An 18,193-nucleotide genomic window follows, 5' to 3' on the forward strand; every position below is an offset into this window, starting at 1 on the left:
ACACGTTTGCGGATTTTGCATTAATTTAAAAGAGATTTGTATGTTCACACCATGTTTTCATAGGTTTTCTTGAAGCTCTAAAAAGTCTAACAAAAAACACACAAAAGGTTAATTGTACTAAAGGTAGATTGTTTACCTGAAAAGTATTGACCAGCTGTATTTACACTAAAATGCCAGTAATTTGCTGTTTGGCATACAACTATTGCGGAGAGAAAATTAAAACTTTCAAAATAAATAGGAATTCATACAGGAAAATGAAATTCATAAGAGAAAATAAAAATCGTAAAAATTGTCTGTTAATATGCTATTTCTCTTTATTGAATATAAAAGTTTACTCACACCCAAAAAAGAAAAAGTTAGGTCCACCAAGACCAAGACAGAAATAACACACATCATCCAGAAAAAGCAGATTATAGTTTGCAATAAGAGATTTCAGGACCCTCAGACAAACATTCCACTATAAGCAACACAAGCGCTGATACAAATGTGAAAATGTTTGCAAAAAACTCCCCCCCCAAAAAATTCAGTCATTGGTTAGAAGTTTCTTCTGAATGGGATTTTGCAGTCAACATACTCATAATTTGTTACACTTCCCAGTTCAATTGTACACGTTATTGAGTCAATATTTTAAGGTCAAATCTAGCCAAACGCAAATACATGCCACTCTAAACGCTATAGAAGAGAAATATCACACCGAAATATATGAGACATCTTTCTTAAAATCATCCCTAATCTTTGCATCAGTTCGATGAGTCTCGATGTGATTTCAGGATTACAGATTAGATATTAACAAATCTGATGCTGAATTATTTATACACAAGACTGCAGTTTTTATTCCTTTAAATATAGTTAGTCTGCCACCTGGTGGGCAACTAAAATAGGACCAAGAAATGACGCATTCACTCCAAAAATGAACATCTTTTTGTTTAGAATATTTGCATTTTTCATGAATTTTTCGAGGCACTATGCACATCAAACTTGGCAGGCTGCGCTCCGACCACTTACAGGTACATATCCGTCAAGAACTGAAGTATGGCATTTACATTTACCAGGTCACGTCGACTTTTTTTTTAAAGGAACTTCATCACCTTCATCGTTCCATTCTTGCACAATGTCAAAGCACTAATATCCAGCACCACTTCTATTGCTTTAATTGCACACATGTGACACGGCAACAAGATTAGTAACACATTGCCATGGTGGGTTACATTGCATGTATACAAGCAAACATATCTTCCTTTTTTTTTGGTACATCTCACCGAGGCAGCCCTTCCGTGTACTTTTGGCAGTACTGAGAGTAGTTTCAAACATTCTGACAGCATGGTTAAGTGTACAACACACTGCTCAATGAAAGTATACACACACGTCAGTGTGCTACACACACACACACACACATTTTGAAACGAGGACCCATTATAGAAATGGAGGGGTAAAGAACCAATTTTGTGCATCCTTCTTGAGTCATAGTTTTAGTTACAACTTATACAGTAACCGGTGGCCATGTTTCAGGAAAAGACGTTCCAAACATCCGACAGATAGACAGGAAGTAGACAAATAAAACGACCAGAAAGCTGATGATCATTCGAGCCTCCATTTATGCTACACAGCAGCACAAGCAGCGGCTCCGGTCTGCAGACTTTCTTTAAGACTACACACAGATACAATCACACGTACAAACATGCACACTTCCAACGTGTAAAAATAGACCATTAAACAGATATTGTTAAATTGAGTGCTTCATCGTGGATATTCCTGCAATATCGTTCCTTAATACCCGTCAATCTCAAACTTAAACATCCGTTTTCACACAGTTTTTTTTCTATAAAAACAGACATGGCTTAAATTATTAGATGATTAATAGGCCTAAAATAGATTTTTAACTCTCCTCTGCAAGTTTACAAAAATGATTTTCAGCAACAAAACAAAAAAAAAAAACTGTAAAAGAAATCAAACTGTACAATCAAGTGTAAGCTCACTAATGTCTCACTGTGTTGTTTGCTGGGAGACAGAAGGACCAGAGGATACAGCAGGAGGCCACCAGGGATTGTCACAGGTACAGAGGGCCTCAAATTAATTAAGCATCGGGGACTTGTGAACGAAGAGATGATCACTGAAGCCACTTACATTCTGAACACCCCCCCCCCCCCACGATTTCTAAATCTCTATAACTCAGCCGCTCTTCTGGCTTTAGTGCACAATAGTAGGTACCCCTGAGTTGCAGGACAGGGTCGGTGCTTCAGCACTGTTGAAGGCTACATGCCAGAAGGTTCTCAAGGCCCTTACGGGAATGATGGGAGCTCAGTAGAAACAGCAATCTGGGTTTGTGACAGAGTGGATAAGGCTCTGGTATAGAATGTCAAACTTGGTCTCATTTTTCCAGCCGCGAAACAAAAGCAGCCAGATTTATTTTTTTTTCCTTCCTGCAACAACAATATGTAGGGATAATTCACTTTGCATGATTGACAGATTCCTTTATTTGTACTTTGTTCTTCTCCCTCTGGTTTCATTTAGTGGAACAGGAAAATCCCGCACTGAACTTCTGGTCCTTTAGTTTATACAGTTCTCTCTTGCTATGATGGCTCCCTCCCAGTAAATGATTCTGTCTTTGACTCGGGTCCGTACAATCGGGATCGCGGCTGCTGGCTGGACAGCCCTGCGTCTCCTGACAGAAAACTAGGTTTGTGGACTTTGGACGTTAATCGACTGGGATTTTGTCCTCCAGTTCCAGTGGACTGTTCTCTAAAGGCTCGTCACCGTTTTTCAGCTCCTGCAGCTGCTGTCGTCTCTGCACCTCGGCTTTCAGGTTCTCCAGATCCTTTTGGCTACAAACAAACGAAAAAAAAAACAATCATGAATCCTAACTCGAGTGGGAAAAATAGAAATGATTGTGAAGAACAAGCCTTCTTTGTACCTTAGAGGTATAAAGATGATGCCGTTGATGATGTTCAGCTGCTCCAGGATGCTGGCCATGTTGGGAGCCGTGAACTGAAAACACCCAAAAAACAATGAGAAACCAGAGAAAATAAAAACATGTGGGTTGATTTTTACCTTGAGCGGCGTGATGCTGGCGTTGGAGCCGTTCTTGTAGATTTCATTCATGGTTCTCTGCAGAGCCACGGCCTGCTGTGTGAGATACTTCAGGTACTCCGAGCTCTCCTTCGTCCTCTCATGAGTCTCGCCCATCTAACCAGAGGGAGAAACTCAGTGAGGACTGACTTCAAATTAAAAAATAAATCGTGTTAGGTCCCGGTGGTGGAGGTTCCTGTGGGGTTACCTGGTTTTTGTAAATGGTGTAGCCCTCCTTCTCATGCTGCAGCGCTGAGCGGAACATTGCTTTGCTCTCGTAAACCCTCCCGACCAGGTGATGACTGAAAACAAATGATATGTTAGAGACACTTTTTTTTAAATGCAGTTAAGAGTAGTTTAACGTCGTCATCTTACCTGAGGGCCACTTTGAGGGACCGTGGGCCGTGGTATTTGGAATTGACAGCTAAGGCGTTCTCTAAAAATCTCAGAGATAAATCATACTCCATCACTCCATGGAGTACCAGACCGATGTTGCTCTGCAGGACAAAAAAAACAACATTTTTATAATTTAAGAAAGCATCTTTCCCCCCCTTTCTATTTTCATTCCCATTTCGGAATTTCTTCATCTGAAAAAAACATTCTAAACACTTTTATTTACCACTGTAATTTTTTTGGGCCACTATTTTTTATAATTTTTATTAAATATTTTGTGCATCACCTTTAGAATTTCCTGGCAAGAAACATAATAAAATCCTGTTTCCTCTTTAAAATCTTTGTCACAACTGAAGTCTCACTTCCTACCATTTAAAAAACCCTTAGAACTTTATTCTCTAATAATCTGCAGTTATCTGGAGACGCCTATATCATTGAATTATTGAAAGTTAGAGATTGTTTTTTTTCTTCTTTTAAATGGCCTCACAGGTCACCCAATATTAAAAAGACTTCAATTTATTTATAGTCAATTTATTTGAACAGCAAAAACATCAACACAACTACAGAACTTCTAAATTGCCAATTCAAAAGTGGTCGATGGCTGTGATTGGTTGACTCTGAGGCAAAGGATTATGGGAGCTTTTAAAGTCCCCATTACCGAGAGGGTTGTTGAGAGGGATAATAACTTGTATGCAGTGTTCAAGTTCAAATAAATGCCATTAGTTTAAACCTCATCCATTTGTCAAAATAATTAATAACATCACTTTATTAAAATGATGTATGTTTTTCAGCCTGTATAAACTGCGGAAGAATGTGAATTTTTTTTGATTACAAAAGGTTTAAAAAGACAGTGAAACATTAAGTATTATAACGCCTCAGAATAAAGGAAAAATGTAACACTCAATATTTTGAAGGTTCCTTTTATTCCTGTTTTTATTTTAAACTACCGGTAAATATTTAAAACGTACACTTGTATATACTGTATATAGTTTGGAAGAAGACGAGTGGCAGCTAGTCATGCTTGTAAACTAGCTGTGACACTTACGTCGAGCAGCGCCATCTCAGGGTGGTCCTCCCCACAGATCAGCAACATGAGGTAACGGGCTCGATAGAAAAGCTTGAGGGCTATCGACAGTTGACCGTTGGCAAAGTAGTAAAGAGCCAAATGCATCTGCGAACAAAAGGAAGATGGTAAGTAAAACACGTATATGAAAAGGAAACCTGGTACTACGGGTTCTTACATATTCCTGGATGGTGTTGGGGTGCTCGATGCCGAGGACTCGCTCGCTCATCAGAACCGCCTTCTGTTGGGTGCTGAGCGCCTGCAGGACGGAATTCAAAGTTCAAAATTAAAATGCGTCGTAACTACAGAAGATCTTTTAAGGGGTCTGGATCCTGTACCTCGCCGTGATCGCCCATGATGTAACTGAGACGAGCCAGCAGACGTAGACAGGCACAGATCTCCACATGCATGGCCCCGTACACATTGTTGTAGAGGTTCAGAGCTTCGTTGATCAACTCACAGCCCTCCTTTAAGAAACCTGCCAAGGATTTCCAATGTTATTTAAAAACGCCAAAAAACAACAAAAGACATTAGAGAAGATACAAGTGTAAAGTCTCACCTTGCTGGACCTTGGCCTGGCCGCTCTGGAAGAAGTGGAAGGCATCTGAGGCTTTGGGGTTCACGTGCTTCACCACAGGGAAGATATTCAGGATGTCCTCCTCGGTAAAGGCCGGCTTGTGGCGGCTGTCAAAGTTGTACTCCTTTATAAGAATCTGGAACCAGAAATAAACACATTCAATTAACGTTAAAAATAAAACACGCCCTCAGCAAGTACTGCATCAAAATTAAAAAAAACTAGATTCTTTTCATAGAAAACTCATGAAACATGGGACTCTTTTCCTTAAAGGATTAAAGACCCTTTATATATTTTTGGAAACTTTCAATGAGTAAATTCACGTAGATTGCAATAAACAGTGACCAGGATATGGCAGTAATACTAGAGCAATTATTTTGATCTTGGTATTCATTTTTAATAATTGTAATTTCATATTTTTATTCTTTGCATTTTAAGGCATTTGCTTCGTTTTGAGTCCGACTCCTCTTAATGCATGACTAAAAATAAAAAAGGTAACTTACCTGTATGCCAGTTTTGATGGAGATTTCTCTGAGCAAAGTGGTTTTCTGAAGGTTGTATTTCTCCACCACCTGGTCCACACTCTCGCTGGAGAACACAATATTATATTTATATCTTTATAGCTTCACCGTCATGAATATTTCACTCAGATTGGACGTGTGTATGCAACATTATAGAGATAAAAAGGCAGAGGGGACATTTAATTTTAATGCCGTCGTACCACTGAACGGTGAAGTGGTAATAGCTCTGGGCCTCGGAGGCGATGTTCTTCCACAGCTCGCTGGGGGTCATGCTGGCCCAGGCCGTGTTGTCGCCGCCGCCTGGCACTCTGTTGCGGCGTTTGCGGTTTTTGCGACGTGAAACGAGCTCGTCGAGGGGAAGGTGTGCAACGGCGTCGGGGTAAGAGCTGAGGAAGCAGTTGAGGAAATGGCTGACGGCAGCCGAGAGAGCAGACAACTCGACTCCCTGTAGGGCGGAGAACAAATGTAAGAAAAAAAGGTCAAGAGAGAAGCAGGAATGTTGTTGACAAACCTGGAGGTATGTCTTGAAGATATGTTTTGCACATCTGGTGATCAGCTCAATGATTCCTATTCTCTAAAATGAGACAAAAAACACATTGTTATTTTAACAGTCGGGTCTGTAAAAATACAACACATGTTACATTTGTTTGGCATGCATGTGAAGCCATGTGACAACCATGCTTCAGCTGCCACCACATTAAGGGTTTGGATAAAGACTCACATAGATGTGCTCCAGCTGGGTTTTGGCTTGTGTCTTCTCAACAAACTCCAGGACATTGCCCAGATAGCGGACGTTGATGCCTCTCTGATGGAGCGCCTCAGTCAGCATGGCGCCATCCATGGGCAGAGCACTGTGGTCCAAACAGTCCTTCACCTGAGCGGGTAGAAGAGAACAAATCAGAACTAAAGGCTAACCCAACTAAAAGCAAGGTGTTTAAAATCTATATAAACATGTAAAGTACCAGTGAAGGAATCTGACAGGAAACCAAAAAGGCTGCAGCATCTTTGAGAAGTTGTTTTTGTTTCTTCACGTCATCAACGCTGTCGTCTGGGAAACGAACACCTGGAGGAGTCAAATTTACCATTATTGTTAATTTTTTTATTACCCATTTTTGACAAACACCAACTACAATGCAGAGGTCATAATAGTTTAAACTAAAATATTTTCATTCTAAAATGTTTAACTGGCCAAATATGATCATAAGACTTAACAACAAGTGGTAAAATCCTTTTAGCAGACTTGGTAGTGGGACAAACAAAAACATATATAGCAACAAAAAGTCTATTTACAATATTTTATTTTTATTTTTGGAGGCATCATTTATCTTAATTATCATAGTTCATTTACATTCTTTTACATTAATTTTGAGACTAATCAAAATGACAGATGTAACTCCAACTCTTAAACCATTTTATATAAAATTGTTCCAACTTGTGCAGTTCATCTCTTTATTACCATATATAGACAGAGTTTCAAACTTCTTTCATCTCGTATTCACCTGGAGAGAAGATGTCTGGGTTGAAGCGGATATCGAAGGAGGAGCTGCTGATGGATCCGACCGCCTTGCAGGCGTTGAGGACCACTTCGCGACTTTTGGGATCTGTTGACAAATGATTCCGATTAACATTAAGAAACTAATAATTACAAATGACAATTCTTGACATGCAAAAATGTTCAAACATGCAAGATTGAGGAGAATATAATTTTGTAAATCAGTGATTATATAGCAGAAGATTTTATGATTAATTTAAAAAAACAATACAGAATATTACAGGCACATTAGTAAATCTTTTTTCATTCAAGAGTTTGATTAGAAGATATACATTTTCACTTCACAACTTGATTTCTCACAGCAAAGTCAACCCAGTCCAGAATACGAGCCGACGACTGAACAGAGGGAGCCAACAAGGTGGAGCGTTTCATCTTGTTTTTGCTTTTCTTTAACATTGAAGCCGTAGATGTATTTGCACTTTAAGCATGTATCAGTAATCCGCCAGATTAGCTCTCTTTGCAAAGTCTCAGCTCTACAGTAGGCTTGTTTTTTGGACGTACCAATACCAGATCCGTCTTCCGCCACTAAGGTCTCCGCCAGCTCTTTTGCCTGAGCTAATCCCGGAATACTTTCCTCAAGCTCCTTACCCTCCAATGGGCTCTTGCACTCTCCATTCTGGGTCACCGCCGGGCTTAGAGCCCCGTTAGTTGCCGTCTGTGAAGATGGTTCTTCACCGGCCGCTACAGCCTCCGAGGGTTTTTCTGTGCCGTCTGAAGACTTCTCAGCCGGAGCGTCTGTGGCAGTGATCTTTTCCTTTGTGTCCTCTGAGGATTCTTTGAGGGCAGGTCTGTCCGTCTTGTTTGTTGCATCTTTGTTGGCTTTCTGTTGCATGAGTTGCAACGCTGCCATCTTCATGAAGAGGAGGTATCTACACAGAAGCAGAAACCATTAAATAACACGTTTTTTTGTTTGTTTTTCTTCTAAAAAAATGTCAGCTCTGTAATGATTTTTTGGCTTATATTTCAATAAAGACTGTATAAAATATATATATATATATATTTTGAGATTTATAATTAACACGAAAATAGTCACAGCATTCATTTTTGTGTTAAACCACTTAGCTCAAAGAACAACGGAATTTCATAATATATTGGCGATGACTGAGGATGAGAGGATACAGTCAACTCTAGAAGCTTTCAAAGCTTTTAAAATAAATTAAAGCAGATACTCAAATTTACCCAAAGTAAAATACTGTACCACGATACGCACTGTATTGCCTGTATAAAATATATATATTTTAAGATTTACAATTGAAATTAAAATAGTCACAGCATTCATTTTTGTGTTGAACCACTTAGCTAAAAGAACAATTGAATTTCAAAATATCGTGGCGATGACTGAGGATGAGAGGATACAGTCAACTCTAGAAGCTTTCAAAATAAATTTGAGCAGATCCTCAAATTTACCCAAAGTCAAATACTCTACCACGATACGCACTGTATTGCCAGATTCTTTTCCGACACACACATCCGTCATTTTCTGCCGCTTATAGATGTGAATGAGTGAAAACCATTTCTCACCTGTGCTCCACGAAAGCTTCGATGAGCTCCTGGCGGAGACAGGCCAGGCGATGGCGGTGCTTGCGGGGGAAACCTTGGACATGACTCTCTGGTGGAAGGTCTTCTCCCTCCACCGGGAGGAAGTTGAGGTCGGGAGGGAAGGTGCGAAGGAGGTCGAGGATATAATGCCGACTGTCGTTGCCGATGATTCCCTTACACTCCACGGAGGAGCAGAGTTCCACACTGTCGTTGTTCTCGTCCAGCACGTTGTGTCTCTGCACCTGAAATGACATAAGCCTTGTTTCAATATGCAATTCAATGTTATTAATATTGTCCAATAATTACACTGAAATTTGGCCCTTGTTCATGAGTGGATTATATACCTTTGATAAAAACGTTTTAACTTGTTTAAACTCAGGTTACATCACTGACGATATGTTCAGGGGCATCAGTTGATGCATTTAAACACTAGGTTGTAAGTAAAAATATTTCAAGTTTTTTTAAATCATTTTTAAATGAAATTCTTTGTAATACAAGTTTTCTGAAAAAATGTCAACAGTTTAATTCTATTTTCAAACATTCAAAACCTTTTCATGCGCCATTTTATTATAGTTTACAATTTAAAAACAACTCTGTTTAAGAATGATGGCATTTTTCATTTATTTAGTAGATCAGAGCCAAAGATTATAAAGCAGAGCGACATCTAGTGGATACAGTGAAGACACTGTATCATGATAAATCATCAACACAACAATACATGTCCAATATAATAATATAATATAAATATAATATAAAAGGTGAATAAGACTTTTGAATAACCGTCAACTATTATTTAATGAAAGAGTTAAAAACCAAGGAATAGAAAGAAAAAAAAGCTAAATCCCTCATTAAATCACAAACTAAAAACTAAAGTGCATCGTGTGATACTGACTTTAAGGGGTCTGCTGGTCTTCTCCAGAAGCTCCAGATATTTGCTGTGCGACACCACCGTCTTTCCGAAGTCGATGGAGCCGTAGATGACGCTCTGCTCCTGCTCTCGCTCCAATATCCCCGGGATGATGGACTGCGCCGTGATGCGGTAGCCTCTGTAGTCCACCACCACAGTCCCCAGCGTGTAGAGACCCTCCACGTCCACCGCGCCATAAGCCCTCACGCCGTTCAGGTCGTTGGTGGGAGCGGTGTGGGCCGCAGCATCCCCCCCAAGCTCTCGGTAATGGTCCCGCACGTCGAACCCGAGGCTGAAGAAGATGTTGTTCCAGATGAACATCTGCATGCGGGTTTCCTCCCCGGGGTTGATGGCCATCACGTTGCCGTCGATGACCGCCATGGCACCTCGAGTAGCAGCAGCAGCAAAGTCACTGTGGACCTGGAGGAGTGAAGAGAAGAACACAAATGTTAGTATACATAAATACCTATGCAAGATATTAATTTAACGTCATTTTAATCTCAATATCACCTTAAATATGGCTCTCTCCCGGAGCAGCCGCTCCGGAAGGTTCTTTCTCGGGAGTTCACGGGTGGTCTGCAGCTCCTCATTCCAATCTCTGGTCTGTGAAATTATGGCTTGGATTACATCCTTTTTTTATCTATAATTTCCAGATGTTTACTGAAGCTCCAAGAAAGGAATCTGCTCTTACTTGTCCAGGTATTTGCTCCTCGTACCCCAGACGGGAAGTGTACGCATCTTCGGCCCGGACACAGTCCATGGCATGGTCCACCTGAGGTGCCGTCCAGCTGTACACCTGGAAGGGTGTGGCTATCCTCTCAAAGGGATGTCTCTGGACCCTAAAGCAGAGACGTGAAGGTTTGAGAAACCGTGAGTCATAATTAAAGGAAAACTAGTCACAACTCAACATAGTTGTTGAATGTGTACTTTGGGGACATTCCTGAAAACAAAATGGCAGACATGCCTGTATAACGGTGGTTCACGAGGTTCTTATAAGAGATGATAAGAATCTACAGTGTACATAAATGTCCCCACATTCGAGTTCATTCAACAGAAACAAAGAAAGTATTTGATGGTACAATAACGGAGTCAGGCGCTCGTACCTTTTCTTCTGCAGGGCAGTGAAGTTCTTTTTAAAGGCAGGGCTGATCTGGCTCAGCAGTTCCACTAGAGAGTGGCTCAGGAAACTGGGGTTGGCTGGTTTGGGGTTGAAGGTGTACGTAGTAGATCTGGACACAAAATATATGGAACGTGAGAAAACGATATGGTACGGGTGTGAGAAAATATCAAAAATATCAATAAACAACATCAAATTTTTTTTCACAATTCTTGCCCTTTAAAACTATATACTTTATTGAGTATTGTTTTGATTTTTTGAGCGCTTTGTGACCCTGGTCTGGAAAAGCGCTATACAAATGAAAATGACATACAACAATTAATGATTTATTTTTGCTTTAAAATTATAAAAAATATATATATTTTATGTATAAAATTCAAATGAAGTGTGTGCAAAATAAAAATAATTGTATATTTACAATTAACATTCAAATATTCAGACGTTTAAGGCACATTTTTGTGTTGCAATAAGCCTCCAGCCACTAGATGGCAGTCATGACACCTTTAGCAGCTAGATAAACAATGTAGTCCCGCTTAAGACTGAGGATCAGAGGATACAGTCGACCGCTCTAAAAGCAGTCCAGCAGCTTTTTACGCTGATGCACCACAAATAATATCCGTTACCATCACTCATCACAGAATAACAAAAGAGTAACTTACTGGTTGAGGTAGAATCCACGGGTGGAGGCCGTGACACTGATGTGACGCTCCTCCACCGTCACCATGTACAGGTACATGAGGTCACCGTGCATCTTTCTGTTACCGGGTGGTGGATTCCAGCCACTCATGGTCAGAACCTTCAGGCACTGTAGAGGCTGTAAGATGCAGGATTGTTAGAACCTTAATTCATATAATTGACCGTTCTGCGTTACATTTCCCAGATTAAAGGTTAATAACACACCATAATGCTGGTCAAGTGGCGATAACTAAAAATATATATTGACAAAATAAATATAAGAAGACATATGATTGAGAATAAAGAAAAAATAAGTACTAGAATGCATCTTAAATGTTAGAAAGATTTTTTTTTTTTTTTTAAATAATTTCCATCCTATAGTACCAGTATGTTCTTTTTATTTATTTATTTTTTTTAAATGGCAAAAATATCCAAAATATATTTTTTAGATTTAAAAATGGGTTTGGCTACATGTAAATGGGTACTGGTTTAAATAAAAAACAAATACTTAAGTGATCAACACTTAAATAAACTAAAAAGTATTTTTTTAAGACTAAAAATGGACAAAATGGGCATCGATGGGTGACTAAAACGTATAGACTTCAGGAACTTTTTCCCCTAAAAATCAACATTTATTTAACAACATTAACTTGAACTTGCAAACTCAAGTTTGCATACCTTCTGCCTCAACAACTCTCTCAGTGACCTGAACATCTCCCATGATGCTCTTACTGATCAAATAAATCATCCGTTACTTTCTTACCTTCCAGTCCTTGTTCTGTGGCTGGAGGGGCACAAGGGGGCGATCTTTGCTGCCTGGCAGGATGTGCTCTGGGGGGGTGCAGTCGATCTGCTCCAGCTCGCTACCCCTTTTCTTACGCTTACCACTCTCTGTGGGTGGCAACACAGTTATAAACTTATCTTCTTCAGAGCCATAAAGTAAACGTTAAAGGGTACAAACCTCCAAGGTCTCCATCGGTGAAGATACTCAAGAAGGAAAGGGAGATGCAGTCGACTCCGTTGTAGGCGTCAGAGGGGTCCAGACTCTTGAGCAGGTCTCTGATGTGGCGGACGTGAATGCGGGCTTCTCTGACGGTGTAGGGCTCTGCACATGAAATAAAAAAATATTTATACTGAAATTGTTTTTGACATTTCATTTTATATACTGTAAATATATTTTTAAAAACTTTATTTATAGAGCACTTTAAATCAACAGCAGTGGACACCTTGTGCTGTACAAGAACATAAAATATCAAACAATAGTTTGTTGCAACTAAGATAATACAATAAAAGCAAATAAAACAAGTACAAGGCACTAGAAATAGCGTCTCATGATGTGTTTAAAGTCAGGGAATAAAAGAAACAATAAGTATTCGATCAAAGTAAAGACAGAAAGTGTGCTAACTATATTTTTAGTCGCACAAGTGTCAATATTTTACCCATGAATATTTCCATCTAGTTTTAGCACAAAAATACTTAAAATTTAAACAACACACATAAATAAAAAAAATGATAATAGAAACTCAAAATTTAATAGTTTTTGTATTAATACGACAACAATAAAACCATAATAATATTAATATGTGTATGCAATTACCATTTAACTAGGTTTATTATGAGAAAGAAAAAAAAATAACTTTGAGGCAGCTCTCAACACCACCACACATACAGAGTGTTCACTGCATAACCTTGAAGAATGACCTCTGACCTTCCACAACTTTGAGCAGGGAGCCTTCTTGCAAGCCTTCGATGGACTTGAGCTCAGCAAAGTTGTCCAGCACGTTTCCGTCCAGCTGCAGCGAGAAGCAGGTCCGGTGGCAGGTGTCCTCGCGGTCCATCAGCACCTGGTGGATCTCCTGAACCATCTCCTGCGGCGACACCTGAAGACAGAAGATCCATTCAGTTAGTGTTGTCAGACCCCATTTAGAATCATTGCTACTGAATACCTGGAGGTCGAAGGGCTCAGCTCCGGGTGGCTGGATCTTCACGTTGAAGCCGGTATCTTGGATCACGATCACCTCCTGTTCGTTTGAATCGTCTCCTCCGTCCACCTCGACGTTCCCATTCTGTTTGGATTCCAACGCAGAGTGTTCGTGGGATCCGCTGCCATTCACCATGGCTTTATCTGGACCGTGTACTGAAGGAAAAAAAAAAAAGAAAACTATGAGTCATGATGTGTCCTCCCAGTTAAGTTTACTTATTAGCATGTTCTTATTTACTAACCCTTGTGTTCTCTCAGGGTCAAGGTGACCCATTGGCTAAAAACAACAAATGTGTTTGTGGTATCCCTTGTGTCGTCTCTGGATCAAGGTGAACTACCTCCCTGGCTTCAGTAAATACATGTGCAGTAGTGGAGGTTGTTCACTTTGTGAAAACGAAACAAGAGATGCCATAAACACATTTGTTTTTGGGCCTTTGGGTCACATTGACCCCGAGATAACAAGGGTTAACAAGACTGGACATTGCATCTCTGTGTTAATACGGATAAGAGGTGACCTGTGAATACTACCCGAGATAAATCAGAATCCAACATGCATTAAAAGTCAAATATCTTCAGTCTTAGAGTTAAAACATCAGGAATTAGAAAACTAAATGTTCCATAAATTACACAAAAAACTAAGAACGTAAGATATAAGTATAACAAAGGTTAAGCGTTAACCACCCGATCTCCTTACTCATAGTTGACCATCCCAAAATCATAACAATGACTAAAAATCAATCTTTAAAGTAAGTTTAAGTAAAATAAAACCAAGTAATGTATCCGTTTCCTACCTATGCTGGATAACAGAGAACTGTTCATTCAGTGTTTTAGATTAAAGAGGATTTAAAACCATTTTCAACCGTAAGAAAAAAAACAAGGCGGTGCCATATTGGGACGACAAAAACTTCAGCCTTTCCAGCCACATGAAAGGAGAGACGCAGTCTAAGAATGAATGACCTCAGAGAACCTCATGAAATATAGATGCCTGACAAACAACAATAGAATCAACTTGATCTTGCAACGAGTTACACACGTGTTCCAGGCAATCTGAACAACCAACAGGTCATGGGGTGTTGAATCACACCCATCAAGTCAGAAAATAAATGTAAGTGCATAGTTTTATATACTGTGACCAAAACCACACAACCCTCAAAATAGAGGCCTTCTTTAGAGCCAGATAGCCAACTCCATGCAACACCAATTTACCAATATAACTGCCAGTAAATAAATAATAAATAAGAGAACACTGAAATCCTAGTGTAAATTTCCACATTTCTTTACAGTTTGACCTTTTAAAAGTGGCTTAATTAATAAAATCTAACTAACTTATCACATCTGATCTCATGCCACTGCAATAAAAAAAAATGTAATAAATAGTTAAACATTTTCACATATTCCGAGAACTATAATAACCTTATTTTTTCCTGGAACTTCATTTTGTTCAAGTTGCAAATGTATCAAGTCAACAGAAGGTGATAATACAATGTTACATGTGTAGACAAACTTGTTCACATTATTTGGTTCAGTACTTATAGAGCTACAAATAAACTTTATAATACAAAGAAGCCTTCCAGTTTTCCTGAAGAGAATTTCAATGCTAAAATTTTAAACTGATCCAAATCCGGATGACAAGTCATTGTGTAATAATTGATTACTTTTTTACGGTTTACACATAACCAGTCTTACTAGTCATTCTCAGCCTGAGGCCCAGCATTCAGGAATCACTCTTAGTTGCCCAGAATATCAAGCAGATAACGTTATAATTAAATAAAAGAAAACTTGGGTAACAATGTCAGAAAAGCTCATTTGTAGAGTAAAAAAAAAAAGCAAACTATGAATCCAGCTGTGAGTGTTCATCAACACCTTTGTCAAAGTAAGAATTCAATACTTCACCTATCAAACAGACGCTAAAAGGGGTTTGAATAAAAGCGTGCAACATGCAGCCCATGACACATGTCCAGGGCAGGCGTCATGGCAACAATGCCAGACAACCCTGAAAACAAAACACAAGGTCTCCGAGTAAACAAATTTGCTGCATCACAAGAAGAAAACTGAGGGACTGAGTCACTCTTTAAGGGAATTCAACAAAATGACAACTTTGGATAAACAGATGATTCCAATATCAGAATCACATTTTTCTAGTACATAGTCTTTTTTCTTCCATCAAGTACATAAGGTCAGATTATTGTGAGTGTGTTTATCTAGCTAAGTTAATACAAGTATGCATACTTTGTAATTGTAATATATTTGTAATATATGGTCAATTTCCCATGCCCCTCTATTGAGCAAGAAATGAGCTAAATTTTACATTTATTGTGTTTTAATAAGATACCCAAGTTGGTTGCAGCCAAAAACAAATACCACTCTTTATTTATAAAACTTCATTTGAATAATTGGAAGGATTTTTTTTAATTATTATTATTATCCAGCATCACTGAAATCCCAGAGTTAGAATTAGAAGAGTGGACCAGCAGGGGTGTTGACCCATTTAAAAAGACTATCAAGTTACAAACAGGATTTATTGCATCACATTCGTTTTTTCTTTTTTAATAATAGCCATTATCTGAGGGTAAGTATGAAATGTTTAGTAGATCATGAGTTGCTGAATCCATGGTCACACCAAAACTCTTATGTGAGACTGAATATTAATTTATTTTTCAACTAGGAAAGTTGAATGGGTAAAAAGTGTAATGCTTCTGAAAATAAGAAAAATGGATGATAAGTCACCTGCAAACAATTTGAAAACCGATCAAGGGATTGCAGAAACAATGACTTTGGGGAAGTATTTTCTGACCTTCAAAGATTTAAAAAGCACCTGATCAATAAGTCACATCTTCAAGTTGTCAAGAGACTTATGTCTGTACAGGACTTATTGTTTTGAATTACAATAAACTAATGGTAAAATGTGAACAAAGTATGAGATATAAAAACCCATTTGCTCTCAAGTTAAATCTTTTAATTCAAATGAAAATAGGGATCTTCAGTCAAGTGAATGTTGTCGCCTGCACCACGGGGTGAAGTGAGCTCCACAGCCATGGCTTCAAACAACTAGTTTAAGCAAGTTGTGTAACTCTTAACTGGCCGGTCTGGGTTCATCTTTAGATTAAAATCGGGATCGTGTGAAGACGATGCGTGTTGAACCTCAAAAGTGTCCGACGGTGACACATTTACTCACCGGCTACAACTGCAACTGCTTTTCTTGTGTTAACCGCGTAACCTTCCTTCTCACCGTGCACGCAGCTACACTCGCAGCTTCCACTTCCCGGTCGAGAAGGAACCGTCCACTACAGTTGGACCGGAGGGGGAGATTATCGACGCTGAAGTTTTCCCATTACCATCCGCCACAGACTTTAAGACTTACAAATCTAGTTTATTTAACTTAACTTTTGTAAAAATGTGGAGTGCGTGTATTTAATGACCCGGCAATACACTGTTAAATGAGTATACGTGTTTCATTTCTGAAAGAACACCCCTCGTGAAGTGTCAAATATGGACTGTACCACTGAAGGTGACCTTCAGTTCATTCGCTCTCGGTGACATGTGTGCTGCGACCGGCTTACACAACTTATGCTACAACCACGAATAGTTTTTAAAAACGAGCAAAACACAGCGTGTCAATCGGACGGACCGACGTGCAATGGTTTCCGGTGACGACTGAGGTCGACACCGGTGCTTTTTGAGTAAACGTTCAACTCCGAATGCGAAACTATTTACCCTGTCGAAGCTAATGCTAGCACGAATGCTAGCTTGTTTGGGTTTCACTGGAGCTAGCTAGATCCGGCTTGACCTGGCTCCTGACAGAACCAGACTTGATTTTTAATTTCGATTTCGAGTCAAGTCCAATCCAAACGCACGTTTAGTTAAATGCATTCAACGTGACACACATTGAATAATAAACCGTTTTGACTCCACTATTAGAGGTGAAAGTCAGAAGCATTGCAAGGACAAGCATCTGCTCGACATCTCAAGACTCGTTTCGTTCAAATATATCGTTTTTTACGCATTAAAAATGTTTCAACTAAACGCCTCACCGGAGCAGCAGGTATCTTTCAGGTGCGTGTGGCTCGCCTCGGTTCCGTCCTGGGCTCCATCCCCAGCCTCCTCCGCAACATCCACCGGCTTACAGCTGGGCACCGTCGCCGGGATGTCATCCGTCTTGCTCACCATGGTGGTTCAGAGGTAGAAACCGAAAAGAAAAACCCCCGCAGTGTGATCGTGTGTCCCCTGCGAAATAATCTTCTCAAAAGTGCGACGAGTGAGCCAGCAGACATGCGAGGGGGTCCCGGGTCATACAAACACGCGTCTGCTGAGGAAGGACAGTGCTGGTGGTTGGTAGGGAACACACGTGGTTTTCTTGTCTCCTCCTCTTGACCTCTTTGCCTTTGCGTTGCGCGTCCCCACCCACCTCAGGAGCTCGACGGAAAGCCACATGCAACATTTCCTCCACGATTAAATGTCGAAAAAGTAGAATACATATTTTTTATACACATTTTGTTGTTCGATTTATAAAGTAGATATGATGCAATGTAGAAAAAAGGCTTTGAAAAAAGAAAACTAAGTACCTTATAGGATGTTTTTCTTCTAAATACTTCATTGGAACACTTTAACACAATTATATTAATCTTGCTATATACAGTATATATATATATATATATATATATATATATATATATATATTCTAGTGTGCTGTTTTTAATATACTGGCCAATTTCTAAATAATGGTTTTGTGTTGTTTTTGACACTGATACAAGGTAACTTCTGAATTAGTCTGGGAATTTTTCTGTGATGAAGCTGACGCCAGTTTT

General features: G+C 39.4%; 1 protein-coding gene across 2 annotated transcripts; it reads right to left on the reverse strand.

Moving 5' to 3' along the window:
• Positions 1 to 296: 296 nt before the first annotated feature.
• cluha (CLUH binding protein of NUMT mRNA a) lies at positions 297 to 17,699 on the reverse strand. 2 transcript variants are annotated; one of them, XM_087795705.1, is made up of 27 exons: positions 17,420 to 17,699; positions 13,354 to 13,544; positions 13,116 to 13,287; positions 12,369 to 12,512; positions 12,171 to 12,298; positions 11,392 to 11,546; positions 10,719 to 10,844; positions 10,307 to 10,454; positions 10,126 to 10,218; positions 9,601 to 10,035; positions 8,691 to 8,950; positions 7,671 to 8,038; positions 7,117 to 7,218; positions 6,580 to 6,680; positions 6,339 to 6,491; positions 6,129 to 6,191; positions 5,818 to 6,062; positions 5,600 to 5,684; positions 5,082 to 5,235; positions 4,861 to 5,000; positions 4,701 to 4,781; positions 4,505 to 4,630; positions 3,442 to 3,563; positions 3,275 to 3,368; positions 3,049 to 3,183; positions 2,912 to 2,985; positions 297 to 2,822 (listed from the first exon to the last, which is right to left on the reverse strand). In XM_087795705.1, the coding sequence occupies exons 1-27, from the start codon at positions 17,553 to 17,555 to the stop codon at positions 2,696 to 2,698; spliced, it is 4,158 nt and encodes a 1,385-aa protein (XP_087651831.1). In that variant the 5' UTR covers positions 17,556 to 17,699; the 3' UTR covers positions 297 to 2,695. The 2 variants fall into 2 exon arrangements, with proteins under 2 accessions (XP_087651831.1, XP_087651832.1); XM_087795706.1 differs by having other exon boundaries at positions 7,758 to 8,038; positions 17,420 to 17,698.
• Positions 17,700 to 18,193: the final 494 nt, after the last annotated feature.

Source organism: Callionymus lyra, chromosome 7, assembly GCF_982586985.1.
Source record: "Callionymus lyra chromosome 7, fCalLyr1.hap1.1, whole genome shotgun sequence".
In the NCBI taxonomy this organism is placed as follows: domain Eukaryota; kingdom Metazoa; phylum Chordata; class Actinopteri; order Syngnathiformes; family Callionymidae; genus Callionymus; species Callionymus lyra.